General features: G+C 42.5%; 1 protein-coding gene across 3 annotated transcripts in view; it reads left to right on the top strand.

The window, feature by feature from the left end:
* arhgef2a (Rho guanine nucleotide exchange factor (GEF) 2a) overlaps positions 1-17,334 on the top strand; it is a 38,035-nt gene that overhangs the window by 17,129 nt on the left and 3,572 nt on the right. Inside the window, exons 10-22 of one of the 3 annotated variants that reach the window (XM_084919054.1) lie at positions 1,215-1,335; positions 1,705-1,781; positions 3,111-3,282; positions 5,444-5,520; positions 6,075-6,247; positions 6,959-7,026; positions 8,104-8,292; positions 9,372-9,458; positions 11,171-11,220; positions 12,040-12,075; positions 12,161-12,211; positions 16,176-16,496; positions 16,991-17,164. In XM_084919054.1, coding sequence (XP_084775180.1) covers positions 1,215-1,335; positions 1,705-1,781; positions 3,111-3,282; positions 5,444-5,520; positions 6,075-6,247; positions 6,959-7,026; positions 8,104-8,292; positions 9,372-9,458; positions 11,171-11,220; positions 12,040-12,075; positions 12,161-12,211; positions 16,176-16,496; positions 16,991-17,164 — 1,596 coding nt within the window. The remainder of the gene's footprint in view (positions 1-1,214; positions 1,336-1,704; positions 1,782-3,110; positions 3,283-5,443; positions 5,521-6,074; positions 6,248-6,958; positions 7,027-8,103; positions 8,293-9,371; positions 9,459-11,170; positions 11,221-12,039; positions 12,076-12,160; positions 12,212-16,175; positions 16,497-16,990; positions 17,165-17,334) is intronic. The other 2 variants (XM_084919053.1, XM_084919052.1) reach the window with 2 other exon arrangements.

Genomic DNA, 17,334 nt, shown 5'->3' with positions numbered 1-17,334 from the left:
CCTTCAATCTGTATGAAAGAGCAAAACTCAGGAGTGCATCGACTAAAGATGTTGATCATGTCGGAGGAGAGCTAAAGGGTTTGAATGAGCATGTCTGAAAGACATAAGGAACCAGATGTGGCTGCTATAATTGGTTAACAAAGGGCAAAAATGCTGTTTAAGAACAAGAGGAGACGTTCAAGAAAAAGAAAATGCAGCTTCAATTGAAGAGTGGAGGAAATGCTTCATCGGTGCCTAAGATAAATTCACTGCCCCCTAAAATTAAGAGAACACTTGGAAAACACATCAGATCTTAATGGGGAAAACATTCATGCTGATACTGGTACAGATGGTAATGAGTTAGGAATGAAAGGATGCCTCACTGTTTGATGGAATGAAATGAAATTATGAACCTACAGACGGCTGAATTTAAAGAATGGCGCAGCAGGCTCTTCCATTTTACTAACGGTACTCAGGAGTTTGCATGACTGACAATGTTGGGACATGCTCCTAATGAGACTGCAGATGGTGACCTGGGGGATCCACTTTTACATCTGCCTGCACATTTGCGCCAGATAAAGCGCACCAGGAGCAACCTAGTTACCCACTGCACCAGTGCAGGGTACAGTGGGGCAGAGGAATTCCCACTGATACTTAACGACGGTCAGGATGGCGTTGCTCAGCCTGTAGAGGCCTGTGTGCGAATTCTTTCCCCCCCATTGATATCTGATGTCTTTTCCAAGTGTTCTGTTCATTTTATCAGGCAGTGCATTTATCTTAGGTACTGATGAAGCACAGACATGCCACCCCGACCATCGCTGGCCCACCACTAAACTTGTCCGGGCAGCAGAGTGTTCCCCACGACTTCTCCGGGTCCTCTTACGTATGTCACGTGTGTTCAGTGTGAACCTGCACTTATGTGTGGACAGCACAGGATACCAGGGTGGACCTGCCAATTCTGCTATTCTGTGACAAATGCCAATCATGCACTCACACATACAGAGTTGATACAGAGTTGATACAGTGTTGATACAGTGTTGATACAGTGTTGATACAGTTAGCACAGGGCTAACTAGACATTGTCGCGCCCTCAGGCCACCCTCATGGAAGCTGGTTGAAACCATGACTTCGTGGAGAAAAGTCATACCTTTGACTTCAGCTCTGCTGAGTGTATGATTCGAACTGATCGCTTTTAAATAATGATGAAAAATTAAAGCTTCCTTTCTGTCTCTTAGCAGCAGGTGAGTCGAGGACCCTTGCTACGTTGCCATGGTGTTCAAGAGTGCATCTTATTGGTGACTCAGCGGATGTTCAAGTATCCTGCTCTTATTCAGCGCATTCTGGACAACACAACAGGTGACTCATCCCAGTCATCTGCCTCCTTCTTTTCTCAGATCTACAATGTCACTAGAAAAATAAAAAATGCTGGTTTTCACATTTAACTAACATTTATGGTTCCACACAACGAAGCAAAACCAGGCTTCATGGGAACCTTTTCCTCTTCTCCATTTTTCTGTTATTTACTGTAAACTTAACCCTTTAACACCCAGGGTAATATATTTGATACATGAAGCTTTTGTGAGTTGGATTTAGTAAATTAAAACTCATATATGCAAATTAATATTTCTTTCTTTCTTTTGAAAAAATTGTCAGAAGATGAAATTCAAACTTCACAGTTTTACTGAAATTAGAGATGAATCTGATGATTGTTTCTATTTTATCCAGATGATGAAGAAGAAGCTTCCTCTGTGGCCCAGGCTCTGCTGATGATCAGAGAACTGCTTAGTTCAATAGACCAACAGGTACTGAAGTGTTCGCTCCCTGTGCAATAATCTGTGCGTCATTCATTCTCTTCAAATTCAAATATCAGCAAACTCACAAAGAATTTATGTTCTTTTCTAAATCTTACACATTCAGACATCAAGTACAAGTCAGTGCAAACACTCATTCTTCCTAAATGACACTTAGATTAGGTCTTTAGATCTCTAGTTTTTAGCTTGTGCTAACAACCCAGCATTCATTTGTTCTCCTACCTCAGCTGTAAAGTGGACGACTTGTTTCACTAACCAGAGAGAGGATTTGTAGCATTTACAGGACAAACAATTCCCTGCCCTGTTTGACAGGCTCTAAACTTCCACACAAGTGCTTTTAGCTCATACTCGAGATCTTTGCTTATTTCTAAGACTGACTTCCTTCTGTTTTTTATCTACTGAAAAATCTCATCGTATTTTCTGTCTTATAATGTATTACACTGTAATACAGTCATAATATGTAGTATTTATTAGTTTCAATAGAATAACATTTAGTAATAAGACCTTAGTACTACTATTGTTACTATTACTATTCATCTAATTTTACTAAAAAAACTCAGCTTCATTTTTAAACACTTAGACCATTAATGAGCTCAAAGCACACCACTAAAAACAGACAATGCATGAGAATGAATAATATTACATTAAGCACTAATATGGTTACTCAGGGTTAACGTGGGCTTTAGCAGGCACTGCCACACATGAGCTTCCTATCTCAGATGTTTCCGTGTGTTGTGAGGAAAAGGATGATTTTAAAATAAGTCCCGTTTGTTTTTTTGAACATCTCAGTCTCTCTCTGATGTCCTCATTTCTAACTTTGTCCATCCTGGTAACTCCAAATGAAAACCTGACCATCCAGCACCTCCGGCTCCACCTCCTGTCAAACCATAGATGACAGCAGCTACCATTCTGTAAACCTTCCTGTTCATGCTGACTCCTGTCCTTCTGTCACAAATCACCCACCACACTCATCTCAGCCCACCCTGCCTGTGCTCTCGTCTTCATTCTAGTACACTGTCCATCCCCTGAGATGGTTGACCCTTGGTGCTTAAACCCATCTACCGTCACCATCTTTAATCTTTATATGTTCATCTTTCCGCCTGACTCCCTCCAATTCACACACATTTATTTTGTCTAAGTGATGTTCATTCCTCTTCTCTTCAGAGCACACCTCCACCTCCATCACCGTTTCAAAATGGATCTTACAAATCTCCTTGTAACATCCATTTTAGCCGACTCAGATTAGCTCGCTGGTTCATTCAGATGTTAATTTAATAATTAATCAAACTGAAAATGTAAGATTGAATTTCCTGTCGGCAGATGGATGATCTGGAGAAAACACAGCGGCTTCAGGAAATCCATGCCAAGCTTGACCCAAGGGCTGAGGCCATAGTGCGGGATGGAGGAATATTTAAAGCTGGAGAGTTACTCCGAAGGAGACTTATCCGTGAAGGGACCCTTTTCTGGAAAACTCCAGGATCTCGACTCAAAGGTACACAACAATTGGGTGATTAATATTTAATAAAATAAACATAATACAACAGGTAGACACTGACTATTGTCCTATTACTAGCTGTCTTAATTCTTTATAGCATAGATTCAACGAGGTGGTGAAAAGACTCCTCAGAGATTTTGGTTCATATTGACAAAATACCATCAAGTCAAAACTGAACATTTAAATCAGCCTCAGTTGACCTTTACAGCAGGGGTGTCCAACTCCAGGCCTGGAGGGAGGTTTAGATCTCACCCTGGGTCAACACGCCTGAATCACATGATTAGTTCATTACCAGGCCTCTGGAGAACTTCAGGACATGTTGAGGAGGTCATTTAAATCAGCTGTGTTGGATCATGGACACATCTAAAACCTGCAGGACACCGGCCCTCCAGGCCTGGAGTTGGACACCCCTGATGTACAGACTATCTATATAAAACACACGTTATACGTTGGCTTATGTAATTATTCTGTCATTAACAATTAACAACGTTAAAATACACCTTAAAAACCGTGAATCTCAATTATGAAGCAAATTCTCAATTTAAAAAATTACAAATATAATGAAATAAAAACAATAATAAAAGTAAACACGACTGTGCACAACTAGAATTAAAGGCAAGCAAGAATAAATGCAGACAGACCGACAAGAGACAGAGGACAGCACATAGCATAAATACACACAAGGTAACGAGGGAAATGCACAACAGGAGGGAGACATGAGGACAGGGAGGAAAACAGAATACACTGACATAGGACATGGAGTTTCAAAGTAAAACAGGAAACGCAAGAGACACACACAACGACGCTGACTTAACACTGAGACATAGAGACATGACTGACTGAGGACACAGAGGGAACACGGAGCACAGGAACAGAAGCCAAGAAATGAACTCAAAGACCGACCCAGGACTGTGACATTAACAAGGTAGTTATGTTAATGTTAGTTCCCTGAGGCATGGATTATGGATCTGATGTGTTTGCCCAGAATAAGAGACTTATGTTGTTAACTTGTATCTTACTGATTAATTTTCATTTTTAATTAAGAAATCATCTCTGATCAATATAGTGTAAGAGCGACTGGAGTTTGTTTGTAAAGTACAGCAGTGAAAGTGTTCTATATTACAACATGTTATATAAAAGAGGTATATGTATTATAGCTGCAGTTTGAACTTTCTCAGGTATTACTCTGCAGTCCTCACATTTAACTGACTTTTTGTTGTTGTTTATGCTCATAAAATATGAGCATTTATCTTTTTTGTTTTTCTTTAACAAACAGTGTCAGACACGGTCATATTCAATTGTTGGCTGTCCGAGTGGTGTGGGTGATTTTAACACCCATGGAGAAAATGACGGCCTTAACACGACAAATAAGAAATAACATATTACTCCCATACTGGCTTCTCATGATTGGCTCCCTGTTAAATCCAAATGTAAAATCCTTTCAATCACAAACAAGCAAACAAACATCTTAATAACTTTATAATACCATATCACCCCATTAGAGCATAGCCCAAACTTTCCTTTTTGCTAAAGCATATAGTTAGGGCTGGACCAGGTGACCCTGAATCCTCCCTTAGTTAAGGGAGGATCCATTCTTCGTTTTATTATGAATATTCTACTATTATTAATTATAATTAAAATATTATTATATTAGTGATTAATAACTTGTCCTGTCTCTGTCCCCTGACCCCAACTGGTTGGAGCAGATGGCCCCGCCCCTCCCTGACCCTGGTTCTGCTGGAGGTTTCTTCCTGCTAAAAGCACCAAAGGGCTCATAGGAGATCCAGTGATTTCGGTTTTCTCTGTTTTCTCTGTTTTCTCTGTATTATTGTAGGTCCCTACCTTGCAATATTAATCTCTCAGTGCCTTAAGGCAACTGCTGTTGTGATTTGGAGCTGTATAAGTAAAACTAAATTGAAATTCAAGTTTTAGAAAGGGGCTGTGTTGTTGTTGCCAAGGTTTGAAAGTCTGGGATTGAACCTGCTGGGTGGTGGTGTCTTTCTCTATGGTTGCCTGCATTGGTTTCCTACAGGTCCTCTGTCTATCTTCCACACTTCAGCATTTAAACCCAGAACCATCCTGCACTGCATTAAGTAAAGATTTTGACACTAAAGGGTGATTCTAGTCTAAAAAAATGTTTATGTGTGTGTTTGTGTAGATATACAGGTCTTACTGATGTCTGACATCCTGGTGTTTCTGCAGGAGAAGGACCAGAGGTGCATCTTTCCATCTATGGTAAGAAAATACACACAAAAACACACAAAAAACTAACCAAAACCCCCCCAAAGCATGCTAAAACTAATTACACAAATGCATCATTTTTGGAATAGATGAGTGGAAAGACATTTTTTAAACATTGTAACCCTTTTGTTTTGAAAATGATATTTCAAAACACTAAATAAATATGAATAAATGAGTAAATGCTGCTTACACACAGACAGTGATGAAGCAGGTGACAGAGAGCGAATGCAGCAAGAAAGAGAAAGTACAATGACGCGCATTACTGGTAACCAAATAGCTGCGGCATGCTAAGCATGCTAACAGAACCTCCTCAGCCAAAACCCAATGAAATGCACAGAATCTGTATCTTTAGGTGTGTCCTGGCTGTTTTACCTGTTCGAGGTGTGTGTGTGTGTGTGTGTGTGTGTGTGTGTGTAAGCCTTCATGTAACTGAACTAAGTAGTTTATTTAAAATGGAAAATAAAAAGATAAACGAGGGTGAAAAAAACACATAGTTACAATAAGTTTTCTCTTTATTTCACTAAAACTATCCATGTTGTACGTTTTAGGACAAGCCTCCAGTACTGTCCCTTCAGAACCTAATAGTAAGGGACATAGCCAATCAGGAACGAGGCATGTATCTGATTAGTGATTCCACCCCTCCTGAGATGTACGAGTTTTATGCTGCCTCCAAGGATGACAAGAACATCTGGATACGCCATGTACAGCACGCTGTCAGCAAGTGGGTAAATGCACACACAACACATGCTAAAGCTTTCCATCGGTTTGTTGTCTACAAACTGAGGTTTATTACATCTTGGGTCTTATTTCTACATTTTGGAAAATATAAAGAAAAATGTAATTACCTGGAGACAATTATGGACTGTAAATCCCACAGAAAACACAAACATTTATTTGCATTTGCAGAGCAGAATAAATGCAGCATCTTTTTCATAGAGCCTGTACTTTCCTCCTAGGTTATGAGGTCGGCACACTGGTTCCTATAATAATAATAATATTAATAATAATAATAATAATAATAATAATAATAATAATGATGATAATAATGATAATAATAATAATGATAATAATAATAATAATAATAATGATAATAATAATAATGATAATAATAATAATAATAATAATAATTATTAATAATAATAACTCCCAGATGGCTGAGCTCCTCACCCCAGAGGCCAGACACTCTTCAGGGGAAGCTCATTTCTGTCTGTACCCGTTTTTTGGTCACTACCCAGAGCTTGTAACCATAGGTGAGGGCAGGGTAATACAGTCGAGTTACAAAAATGAGACCCAAGTTGTGATAAACTGTTTAATTATTGAGGTATAAATGTCTACTAATTAGTTTATGAACAAAAAACCGACAAATCTAAAACGTTTGTGTCTGTTATGTGACTGATAAGACGATATGTGTGGTCTGGATTTGTGTGTTCAGGTGTCCATCAAGAGAGGAGTTTCCCCTGATAGAGTCGGAACACAAGGCTCACCTGAGGAGGCTCAAAGGTCAGGAGAATATACAGACTAACTGAATTACACTCACATTTCAAATACCTGGGAACCAGAAAAAGACGACATGGTAGCTTAGTCTTACTGGTGGCTACGTGTTCTCTACCACAAACTTTAACCAAAAAGATGAATACTCAGGTTTTCTTTCACCCGTTTGGTCCTAAATAGTTATTTAAAGGTTTCCATACTTTTACCAAATACAGAGGTTCCACTGGACCGAACAACACTGTGATCTCCAAACCAAATCCAAATGCCCTGTCAGAGTATCAAACATACCAAACCTGATCTAAAAAATGAAAACTGCTGTAGTATCCACAGGCAGAACATCTGTGCTAGTGTCAGGAATTATTTAGATCTTCTGACATGCCAGTATTATCTTGGATTGCGTTTTTGCCCACAGTAAATGCTTTTGCACAAGAAGACAGCATTTCACAAGTTTGGAATAACAGTAAACAGTAAAATCATAAAGAGCAAAGCAGCTTTGGTAACAGTAAAACCATCAAATGCCTCACAGAATTTCTCTGATCAAGCTGCTTTTTTTCTGATGTATTGATTGCAAACAATTTTGGAGCAGTGACATCTAACCAGAAGCAGAGGAAGTGAAGCATGTGACTAAACGAGGAAACAGACATGAACTTATCGGGGAATTGGCACAAGAGTGGAACTAAACTCTCAACAACCAAGAACTGAGAACAGGACAAACTAAAAGTAGGAAGTTAAATGAAGATATGAAGCAAATAACAAGTCGACCAAAGAATCAGCAGGAAAAACAGCAGCTGGACCGTTTCTGCTCCACAGTCATAGCTGCACTGGTCTCCTCCTGTTTAGACCATGTCTGAGCTTGTTTCATACAAATAAAATTAAACTGAAAATTGAACTGAATAGTTATTTACATGAACTGTATTTTAAACTAAAGCATCCTGCATCAGCATTTTCATTTTGTCCAGTGAAGGCTGGGATCTGCCCGACCTTTCTGTCAGATCAACATGAACCAGGGAGACCTATGAAGAGGCAGGCTTTGTTTTTCTGCACGTCTGTTTTAGACTGATGACTGATTGATTGTCATCCAATCAGCTGATCTGCAGCACAAGGACCAGGAGATGCTGGAGCTCCTGCAGGAAAGAGTGACTTTATTCTGTGAACTGGCAGAGGTGACAAGTGGCCAGGAGAGCCTACAGCCTCCCATCACTCGCTACTTGTTTAGGGCTGACACACCACAAGCTCCTCGTGCTGAAAAACTATTACTGGATGCCACATCTGAGGGTAACTATCCAACTCAACAAAAAATAAAAAACATTTTTTGTACATAACTTAATTTTAATTAGAAGTATGAGTAAAAATAAACATTTTGTAGCAAACAAGAATGAAAATATTTACTATCCAAACTCCTATATCCACTTTTTCTCCCTGAATTTTTTCTGAAGTGATTGTGAGCTGTCAGATAGTTGAGGCTGAGGCTAAAGCTTCAAGAGTGAAGCAGACTTTAGTGGACATGTAGACTGAGGGAACAGAGGTGATGAGGTAGTGCTGGGTATGTAGGGCTGATGGCTGTGGATTTCTCAAAAACCAAGGTGCCTCTGGAAATCAAGAAAAGGAAGTAAGTGAAGGTAAAATCCAGGACTGAATGGCAGAAGCTGGATGAAGTGGTGAGGAAAACTGCACTACAGTATTTTATGTATCGTCTGGAAACAGACTGAGTGAGCAAGAACTAAATGTACATCAAATAAGAGATAGAAAGGCAAAGGCTTACAGTGTGCTGTCTGCTGTGAGTGAAGAAAGTGTGTTGAGATGGAAGGAGTAGTTTGATGAGCTGATCAATAAAGAAAATGAGAGCGAGAGCAGGACAGATACGGCAAGTACAGAGGATCATTGTAAGTAAGGAGGCAGCTATGAAGAAGATGAAGAGTGGAAGGCAAATGGTCTAGATGATATACGTGTGGAGGAACTGAGAGGATGTCTGAGGAATGGTGAACTGGTAGCAATTTTCAAAACAAGGGTGATGAGCAGAGCTGTGGTAACTACAGGGGATAAAGTTGATGAGAAAGGAAGAAACTTTAGCAAAGAGTTGTTGAAGTTAGGTTAAGAAGAGACGCGATGACCCTTTGGAAGTTAACAGCTGTTTTGGCCATATCTATGTTTACATCTGACATGCTGCAGTTTTGACACAGAGAAGGAGATCAAACACAAGACATCCAGGAGGAATAAACATGGGAATAGGAAAATAGAAAAAGATGTAAAGTTAATAGAAATGTGTGTGTGTGTGTGTGTGCGTGTGTGCGTGTGTGCGTGTGCGTGTGTGTGTGTGCGTGTGTGTGCGTGTGTGTGTGTGTGTGTCCTCACAGTGGACAGACTGAGTGAACTCCTTCTGGGCTTCAGCATGGACACCCGCCTTTTGTGCCATCACGGCCACATGGAGGTGGTAGACTGTAGTAAGTCAGCGTTTCAGTCTCTCATTCATGATCATCTTAAATTTGACTGAATTAATTATGGATGTATACATTAAGAAAAATAGTAACAACCTATAATGTGGCACTATCAGGCATTAGTTAGGTATTAGTAAGTGCTTTGGCCATCATTTGGAACACAACACTCCTATTTAGTATGTAATGTATGAATACAGATATAAATGTTCATTCTTGATTAATAAGCTCATAATGTGTTCATGGTAACATTTGGATGCTCATTCCTCTATATAATGATTAAGATGATTAAGATATGAGCTCATTGTTTGTGAGGTTAATAGAGGTTTTATAAATGCTGATTTCATAGTGTAATTCATGGTTAATTAAGACAATTACTATTTGTTAATTAAGAATTTTCGGTGACCTCTGAAGTGAAGGTTATTTATGTCTCAGCTATTTTCCCAACAGAGACATGATGCAGACAACACAGAAAGAAGTACAGAACATACAGATGCAAACATAACACACCTGAGGTTTGCACAATAGTGAATGCAGGTTTGTAGGCGGGGTTTAAAAGGAAGATGCACCAAGGAGGTGGAGCCACAGGACAGCTCAACTTAAACATACAAAGATTTCTTCATTTAACATAAAACATGAATATTGTTTTTACAAAACAATAATAAATCTTTCACAGAGCTTCACAAATACGTGTATACAATATAAAGAAAGGGTCCATCATATTAAACTGGTAATGCAGGAAAATGTCTCTGGAATGTTTGAGACTTTGGAACTTCTTTAGATCGTTCCCGAGGTTAAGCTTTCGTCTGGTTTGTGGTCTGTTAGCTTTAGTCCAGCTGAATTAGACTAAATAGCGGTTTCACACAGGTGAACAGCTTAAATGAAAGAAGTAATGGATCCATCTCCTCCTCATTCAGTGAGAACTCAGAGCAGCTCCGAGGGGCGAGGAGGAGATCAGGTTAAGAGGTGGTTCTCCACCATGAAGGAGAATCCCAAATCAATGAGCGTTATCATGGAGCCTTGATTTCCCTAGCATGTTACTGCACTCAGTCAGTAAATACTGCTATTTAATGGCCACATAAATCTGAATTCTCAAAAAGGTGCATGAATTCATGGGGAAAGTAGGGGAGGGGCTGGTTGCAGTAAGGGATGTGATTGGGTGATTTGGTGTCAGTAATGAAAATGAACTGCTGTCAGTGCGATGTGCAGCAGGTCTTCATGCTGCTTACTGGACAGTATAATTACAACGACAACGGAAAGAAAATATGTGGACACATCAGCCCACATGTGCACTGGGCCACCATCCAAATACTCGGTATGCCAGATTACCAGTCCAGGCCTGCTGGTAACTGCCTGAATTAACCATGAATTATAATCTGAAGTATTAAGAAAACCTTTAAAACACTCAGTCACTTATTTACACTAAATATACCATGGACGCCTTATGAGTGAGCATTTTAGTCTAGAATAAACACTTATATCTGCATTTATAAATTACATACTAATGAAGAGTAATACTTTATAAATGATGAATTAAGCATACTTACCTTACTTAATAGTGTGACATCATTATAAAGTGATACCAGAAAACTATGTTACAACAACAACTTAGATGTGCAGAGAATTACATAAAAAAGCTTTTTTTTTTTTTTTTTTAAATAAAGGTTAAATTGCACATATCGCTCCAAGACAAGTACTGAGTGTGTTTTGTCTCTTCTCAGGTGACCAAGAGCTGTTGGTCAATGGAGTCCAGCATTTTATTGCAGCTAAGGTGAGGACAAAGAGTTGATGATGGGAAAGGGTTTGGAGGTGCAGTTATGGAACTGAACATGGTCTCAGATTTGGTTTTGTGGTGCATATAGTAAAGTTAACGGGACCGCTGAGTCATTTTGTCCAGGTTTTACTGAGACATTCACATGTTTAAGGCATCAACAAAAAGACTTTATTTTATCAGCAAAACTAGAGTTTAATTTTCATCTTTGACATCAATAATGTCAGTAAGAATTTAGCTTTCAATGTCAAATTCAAACTTTACTTGTGTTTCTAATATTTCTAACAATCATATTTTAATATCAGCACAGCAGGTCATGTATTGTATGACCTTCATTCTTGTATTTTGGAGCCATTATAGATATTTCAGTAGTTTTTGATGAATACAATGATTAAGAAGAGAAAGAGAACATTTAAGCTCTCCTGTATAATAAAGACAGTACAGAGTGACTCCAGTTCACACTGAAGTCACTGGACTCTTGTTTTAGGGGCGTCTGTGTGTCTGTCCTGATTTGTGGTGGTGGGGGACGTGAGTGGATGTTGCCTTGCAGTGTTGAATGGTGCCTGGGATACTTGCGTTGGTAGGTGCTGCTCCTGGGTTGGGTGTGGGGTCTGGGGCATTGGTGCCTCGGGTCCCCTGGTTCCTTGTTAGTTCTGTCCCTGTGTGGGCGTGTCATGAGTGTAACCATCCAGGTCGAGCCGGATCTGTGCGGAAAATCTGAAATGTCTAAAATGTTTCTCTCAGTTGGTGAACTGTAATAACTTTGCTTCAACTGTTTTCACTCTCTCTCTCTGCGGAAAACGTTTTTGCCTAATAAAGGAATGCATGAAGCGACAAGACAAGTCACCGCTAATGGTAAGTAACTTTTACAGTATGTCTGTTTATTTAAAGTGCATTTAAAACAGAAGTCAGTAATAAGTATGCTGCTCGTGTTTGACAGGAGATCTGCCAAAGGCTGGTGAATCTCAGCGTTTATCTTCATGCACTCCAGGTAAGTCGGACTTAACATGCCACAGCACTCCATACACCACACGATATGTTACAGACACTGTGTACGAGGTCACCTTCACCTTAGTTTTGTTAAGTTGATAAACTTTAAAGCTTATCTGAATGCCAATGTTCTGACTACATGTACTTTTTGACTACAATAAAACTAACATGATTAATAACTACATTTTATAAAAGCATGTCTCTGAGGGGAATTAGTTGACATAACTCAGTATTTCCTGTTCACTTCTGTAATCCTCTTTAACTAAAATTCCTGAAAATTATGTTACAAACCTTTTAAAATGAAGGCAGGCAACTGCCACAACTGCACTGAGTGCTGCTAAATTTAACAGCTTCAAGAAATATTGAAAATAATTCAAACAAACAAATGAAACAAACTAAAAACAAGGAGCCAGAGTCCAAAACAAAGCCCATGAAATGTTCAACAACACAGTAAACAGTCCTGAAAGGTTCAGGGGGCCCAGAGGTTGACAGCACAACAGCCCAAAACAGTTCAGTTCACGAGGCCGACTGTGCGAAAAGCAATGGCGGCGGCGCAGGCGAAGGAGGTCTGGAGGCCGGCTGTGCGGCAGGACCAGACAGGCGACGGCAGGACCAGACAGGCGATGGCATGACCAGGCGACGGCAGGACCAGACAGGCGACGGCAGGACCAGACAGGCGACGGCAGGACCAGGTGACGGCAGGACTAGGCGACGGCAGGACCAGACAGCGGCAGGACCAGACAGGCGACGGCAGGACCAGGCGACGGCAGGACCAGGCGACGGCAGGACCAGACAGGCGACGGCAGGACCAGACAGGCGATGGCATGACCAGGCGACGGCAGGACCAGACAGGCGACGGCAGGACCAGACAGGCGACGGCAGGACCAGGTGACGGCAGGACCAGGCGACGGCAGGACCAGACAGCGGCAGGACCAGACAGGCGACGGCAGGACCAGGCGACGGCAGGACCAGGCGACGGCAGGACCAGACAGCGGCAGGACCAGACAGGCGACGGCAGGACCAGGCGACGGCAGGACCAGGCGACGGCAGGACCAGGCGACGGCAGGACCAGGCGACGGCAGGACCAGACAGGCGACGGCAGGACCAGGCGACGGCAGGACCAGGCGACGGCAGGACCAGGCGACGGCAGGACCAGACAGCGGCAGGACCAGACAGCGGCAGGACCAGACAGGCGACGGCAGGACCAGGCGACGGCAGGACCAGGCGACGGCAGGACCAGACAGCGGCAGGACCAGACAGGCGATGGCAGGACCAGACAGCGGCAGGACCAGACAGCGGCAGGACCAGACAGGCGACGGCAGGACCAGGCGACGGCAGGACCAGACAGCGGCAGGACCAGACAGCGGCAGGACCAGACAGGCGACGGCAGGACCAGGTGACGGCAGGACCAGGCGACGGCAGGACCAGACAGCGGCAGGACCAGACAGGCGACGGCAGGACCAGGCGACGGCAGGACCAGGCGACGGCAGGACCAGGCGACGGCAGGACCAGGCGACGGCAGGACCAGACAGGCGACGGCAGGACCAGGCGACGGCAGGACCAGGCGACGGCAGGACCAGACAGCGGCAGGACCAGGTGACGGCATGGAAGCCGCAGATGGTGGCGCGGCAGGCGATGAAGGCTGGACGGGCCCCCGGACCCTCCAGCGGGAACAGACGAAGGCTGGCATGGTTCTCCAGAACCCCCAGCGGGAACAAGACTTACATTCTCTGAATCAACCGATTCAGGCAGAATAAATCCTCTGAGTGAAAAACAGTCTTGCTCACAGTGAAAGAAATTGCAGAAGGTTGGGTCGGAATGCTCGAGCGGAGAGTGCAATAAACATTCACTTTCTCCCATGAATGGGGTGTGCTCAGTCGTTCTGGAGTGGCGGCGTCGTGAACGCTGTTTACTCCGGGAAGGGGGTGGGTCGGGCCACGAACCCTCCAGCTGACCGGGCTGCAAATCCTCTGGCTCGTCATACAGGAGCGGTTCTCCAGAACCTCCAGCAGAAACAGTCTGAGGGGTTCATGTTCTGGTCGCGATCTTCTGTCATGTGAAGGTTGTGTGCAGGCAGTAGTGATGGCAAGCTGGACCCAAAAGTGCAGACTCAAAATAAAGATTTATTTCTACATGACAAAACAGAGAACTGGCTACACTGGAAACACAGAAAACTAAGCTGGCAGGCAGAAGGCCGGACCACACAGCATGGAGCAATGATCGATCACAACACTGACCCAGAAACACAGGGATTAAATACACAGAGGGAGCAGTCAGGGAATGAGAGACAGGAGGGAAACACAGCTGGGACAAATCAGGGCTGACGAGACAAGGGAAGCAAAACCAGATACATTAACATGAGACACGGACTTTCAAAGTAAAACAGGAAACATAACACAGAGACATGGACTTCTCAAGGCGACGCAGCAGACAGGGGAGACAGAGCAAGAAACACAGACAGAAACCAGAACATTAAGAAAGAAACCAAAAGACTAGAAACAATAAATAATGGCAGAATCAAAGTACAATAGTAAAAAAACCCCTCAAAACTCTGCGTCAACGACCCAGGTCTCCTAACACAGTACCTGCTTGGTAACATTCACATTCAGCTGTGGCTCAGGTGGTAGAGCAGATCAGCTACTGATTGGAAGGCTTCCCCTGCATGCCAAATATCCTTGGGCAAGATACTAACCCCAAGTTGCCCTCCGATGCATCCATCAACTCAGGTCTCCTAACACAGTACCTGCTTGGTAACATTCACATCAGGGTGTGTGGAGATTAGTTTGCACTTGTGTTTAGAAGTGCTTGTATGAGTGGGTGTGTTGTATACAGCGCTCTATAAGAATCAGTCCATTTACCAAAAACATTACTCTCAGAAGTGTCTCATCCAGTTATTGCTATAAAAAAAGTGAAAAGAACAAAGGACAGTGAGACAGGATCCAGCCTCTTAAGTTTCTTCCTTGGGCAACAGTTTACCAGCTTGCAGACTGTCTTCAGAACGAATGCAGCGTCGTTCAGTCCCAGCAGATAGTTGTAGCGGTGCAGGTGTTGTCACGGTCAGTGGGAGCTGACTGTGTGTAGAGTGATGGAGGAGCCCATCTCAGACAGAGAAGAAAACGGGACTAAGGTTTAAACAAACAGCGAGACGTTTATTATGGCTGGTAAGCATGAATACAAAAACATAGCCACAACTAACTGAAACCTAAACTGGGAAAACTAAATAACTATGGAAACTGTGGCGAGAGACATGGAACTGAACAGGTTCATGGGACCATAGAACTGTGAAATAAACCCAACATGAACCTGAGCAGTAAGATCTCTGTGACATGACGTGGAACCAAACAGACAACCTGACACAGACTGAACGCACACAGGAGGTGATCACGGGAACACGTGAGGAAACAGCTGAACATAATGACACCACAGGGGAAGTAAACCAAAACACACTGAACATGGAGACTCCTGACTCTACAAAATAAAACAGGAAACACTGAGAGACGTAGCCATGACAACACGAGCCTGACATCATAAGACATGCAGACATGAGACGCATGAGCTCACACTTAATAATCACACTTCACACTTTAATCTTGTGCTGCTCAAACTTGTACTGCTGCTCACTCCTGCCACTTTTTTATGTGCAATTAATCACTTTTCTATTTCTCTCTCTTATGTCTTTCTGTAAATTTAGTGCTTAATATTTCTTTATTTATACATGTTTTAATTTTTTTCACAGTAAAAGCTAAACTAAAGCTGATCAGCAGCAGTCTTTTGGTGCTTATTTGGTCGACTGGTTTGAAATATTTGTAAATAAAAGTCAAATCTACCAGAAACAAAGAAGCGAATCCATCTTTACAAAATAACACAACTGTGGAATCTTTCTAAAACATAACAGGCACACTTCATATTTGACTCTGTCACAAACCAAAAATATCTGACACTGGATTCTCCTTGTAATATGACAGGGTGCTGTTATTAAGCAAGACTCGATCTTGGAGCTGTTACTGCAGCAGCAGGGCACCATGTCTCCAAGTGAAGTATGGCGCCCTCTGTTGCGAGATGGAGGACATCGGGAAGCCACTGTATTGTCAACCATAGGAGAACTGGCGCTTCTGCAGAGACAACACAGCCTGCTGCAGGAAGAGCTGCTGAGACTGAGGGATGCAGAAAATCGGTTCAAAGACAGCGAGAGGGCCCGGGCTGAGCTAGAGAGGCAGGTCCGACATATGAAAGCCACCAGTGGGGTTGCACCTGCTTCACAGCGGTATGGAGAACAGGCCTCTCAGGTAAGTTCAATTACTTATACTGAAATAGTATAATAGGTGCAACAAGGGGCGCCAAGACACAGATTTTAAACAAATTTTAACTCCATGGAGGCCAGAATCATGAACCCACACACAGAGGACACAGGGAAAAGGTCGACACAGGTTTATTTACAGAAAGTTGGAACAACGCTATCAGGAGATGCAGGCCATCCATGGGAGTGCAGACCATCACATATGCTCGATCAGAACAGACAAAGAGGATAGCTGTGAAAACAAACTGACTGGTAACATGAACAGAACAGACACACTACCTCTGGCTGATGCAATGATCGGGTGATGACTGAGCTAGGTTGATAACCGAATGCGGAGCAGATAGGTTGATCTTTGGAAGTTAAGCATTTGACAAAGAGGCAGAAAAGCCCGAAGAAACAACCTCAGTAAAATAAATCCGTTGGTTGTTATAAATCAGCTGTGTTCTCTGTACCCATTACTCGTGTTTCTTTGCTCTTTCCTAGATGTCTAAGCCTTTGTCAATGCAGTCAGAAACAGAGATTTCTGGAGTTTATAACATGCAAGCCAACCAAGATTCTGTTCACCAGTCAAGCCTGCAGCAAGTCATTGACCTAGAGGTATATGTGACGTCAGATGATGATGACGATGGGACTGCATCTGAAAGCTCCAAAGGTTAGGTAACAGACAGACACGATGTGACCGACTACTGTCTATGTATTTATATCTATCATTTATATGTAGTTCTTGTCCATTTACCATTTCTTTTGTTTTTGGCACAGCGGTTTCTCAAGTGACAGCCCAAATTATATTGAGTGTTAATTGAAAAATAACCCTCAGTTGTTTTTTC

Source organism: Perissodus microlepis, chromosome 22 (assembly GCF_051167445.1).
Source record: "Perissodus microlepis isolate ML-2025 ecotype Zambia chromosome 22, ASM5116744v1, whole genome shotgun sequence".
Lineage (NCBI taxonomy): Eukaryota > Metazoa > Chordata > Actinopteri > Cichliformes > Cichlidae > Perissodus > Perissodus microlepis.
Note: the sequence above shows the minus strand (reverse complement) of the source record. Positions and strands in the feature narration are given on the sequence as shown.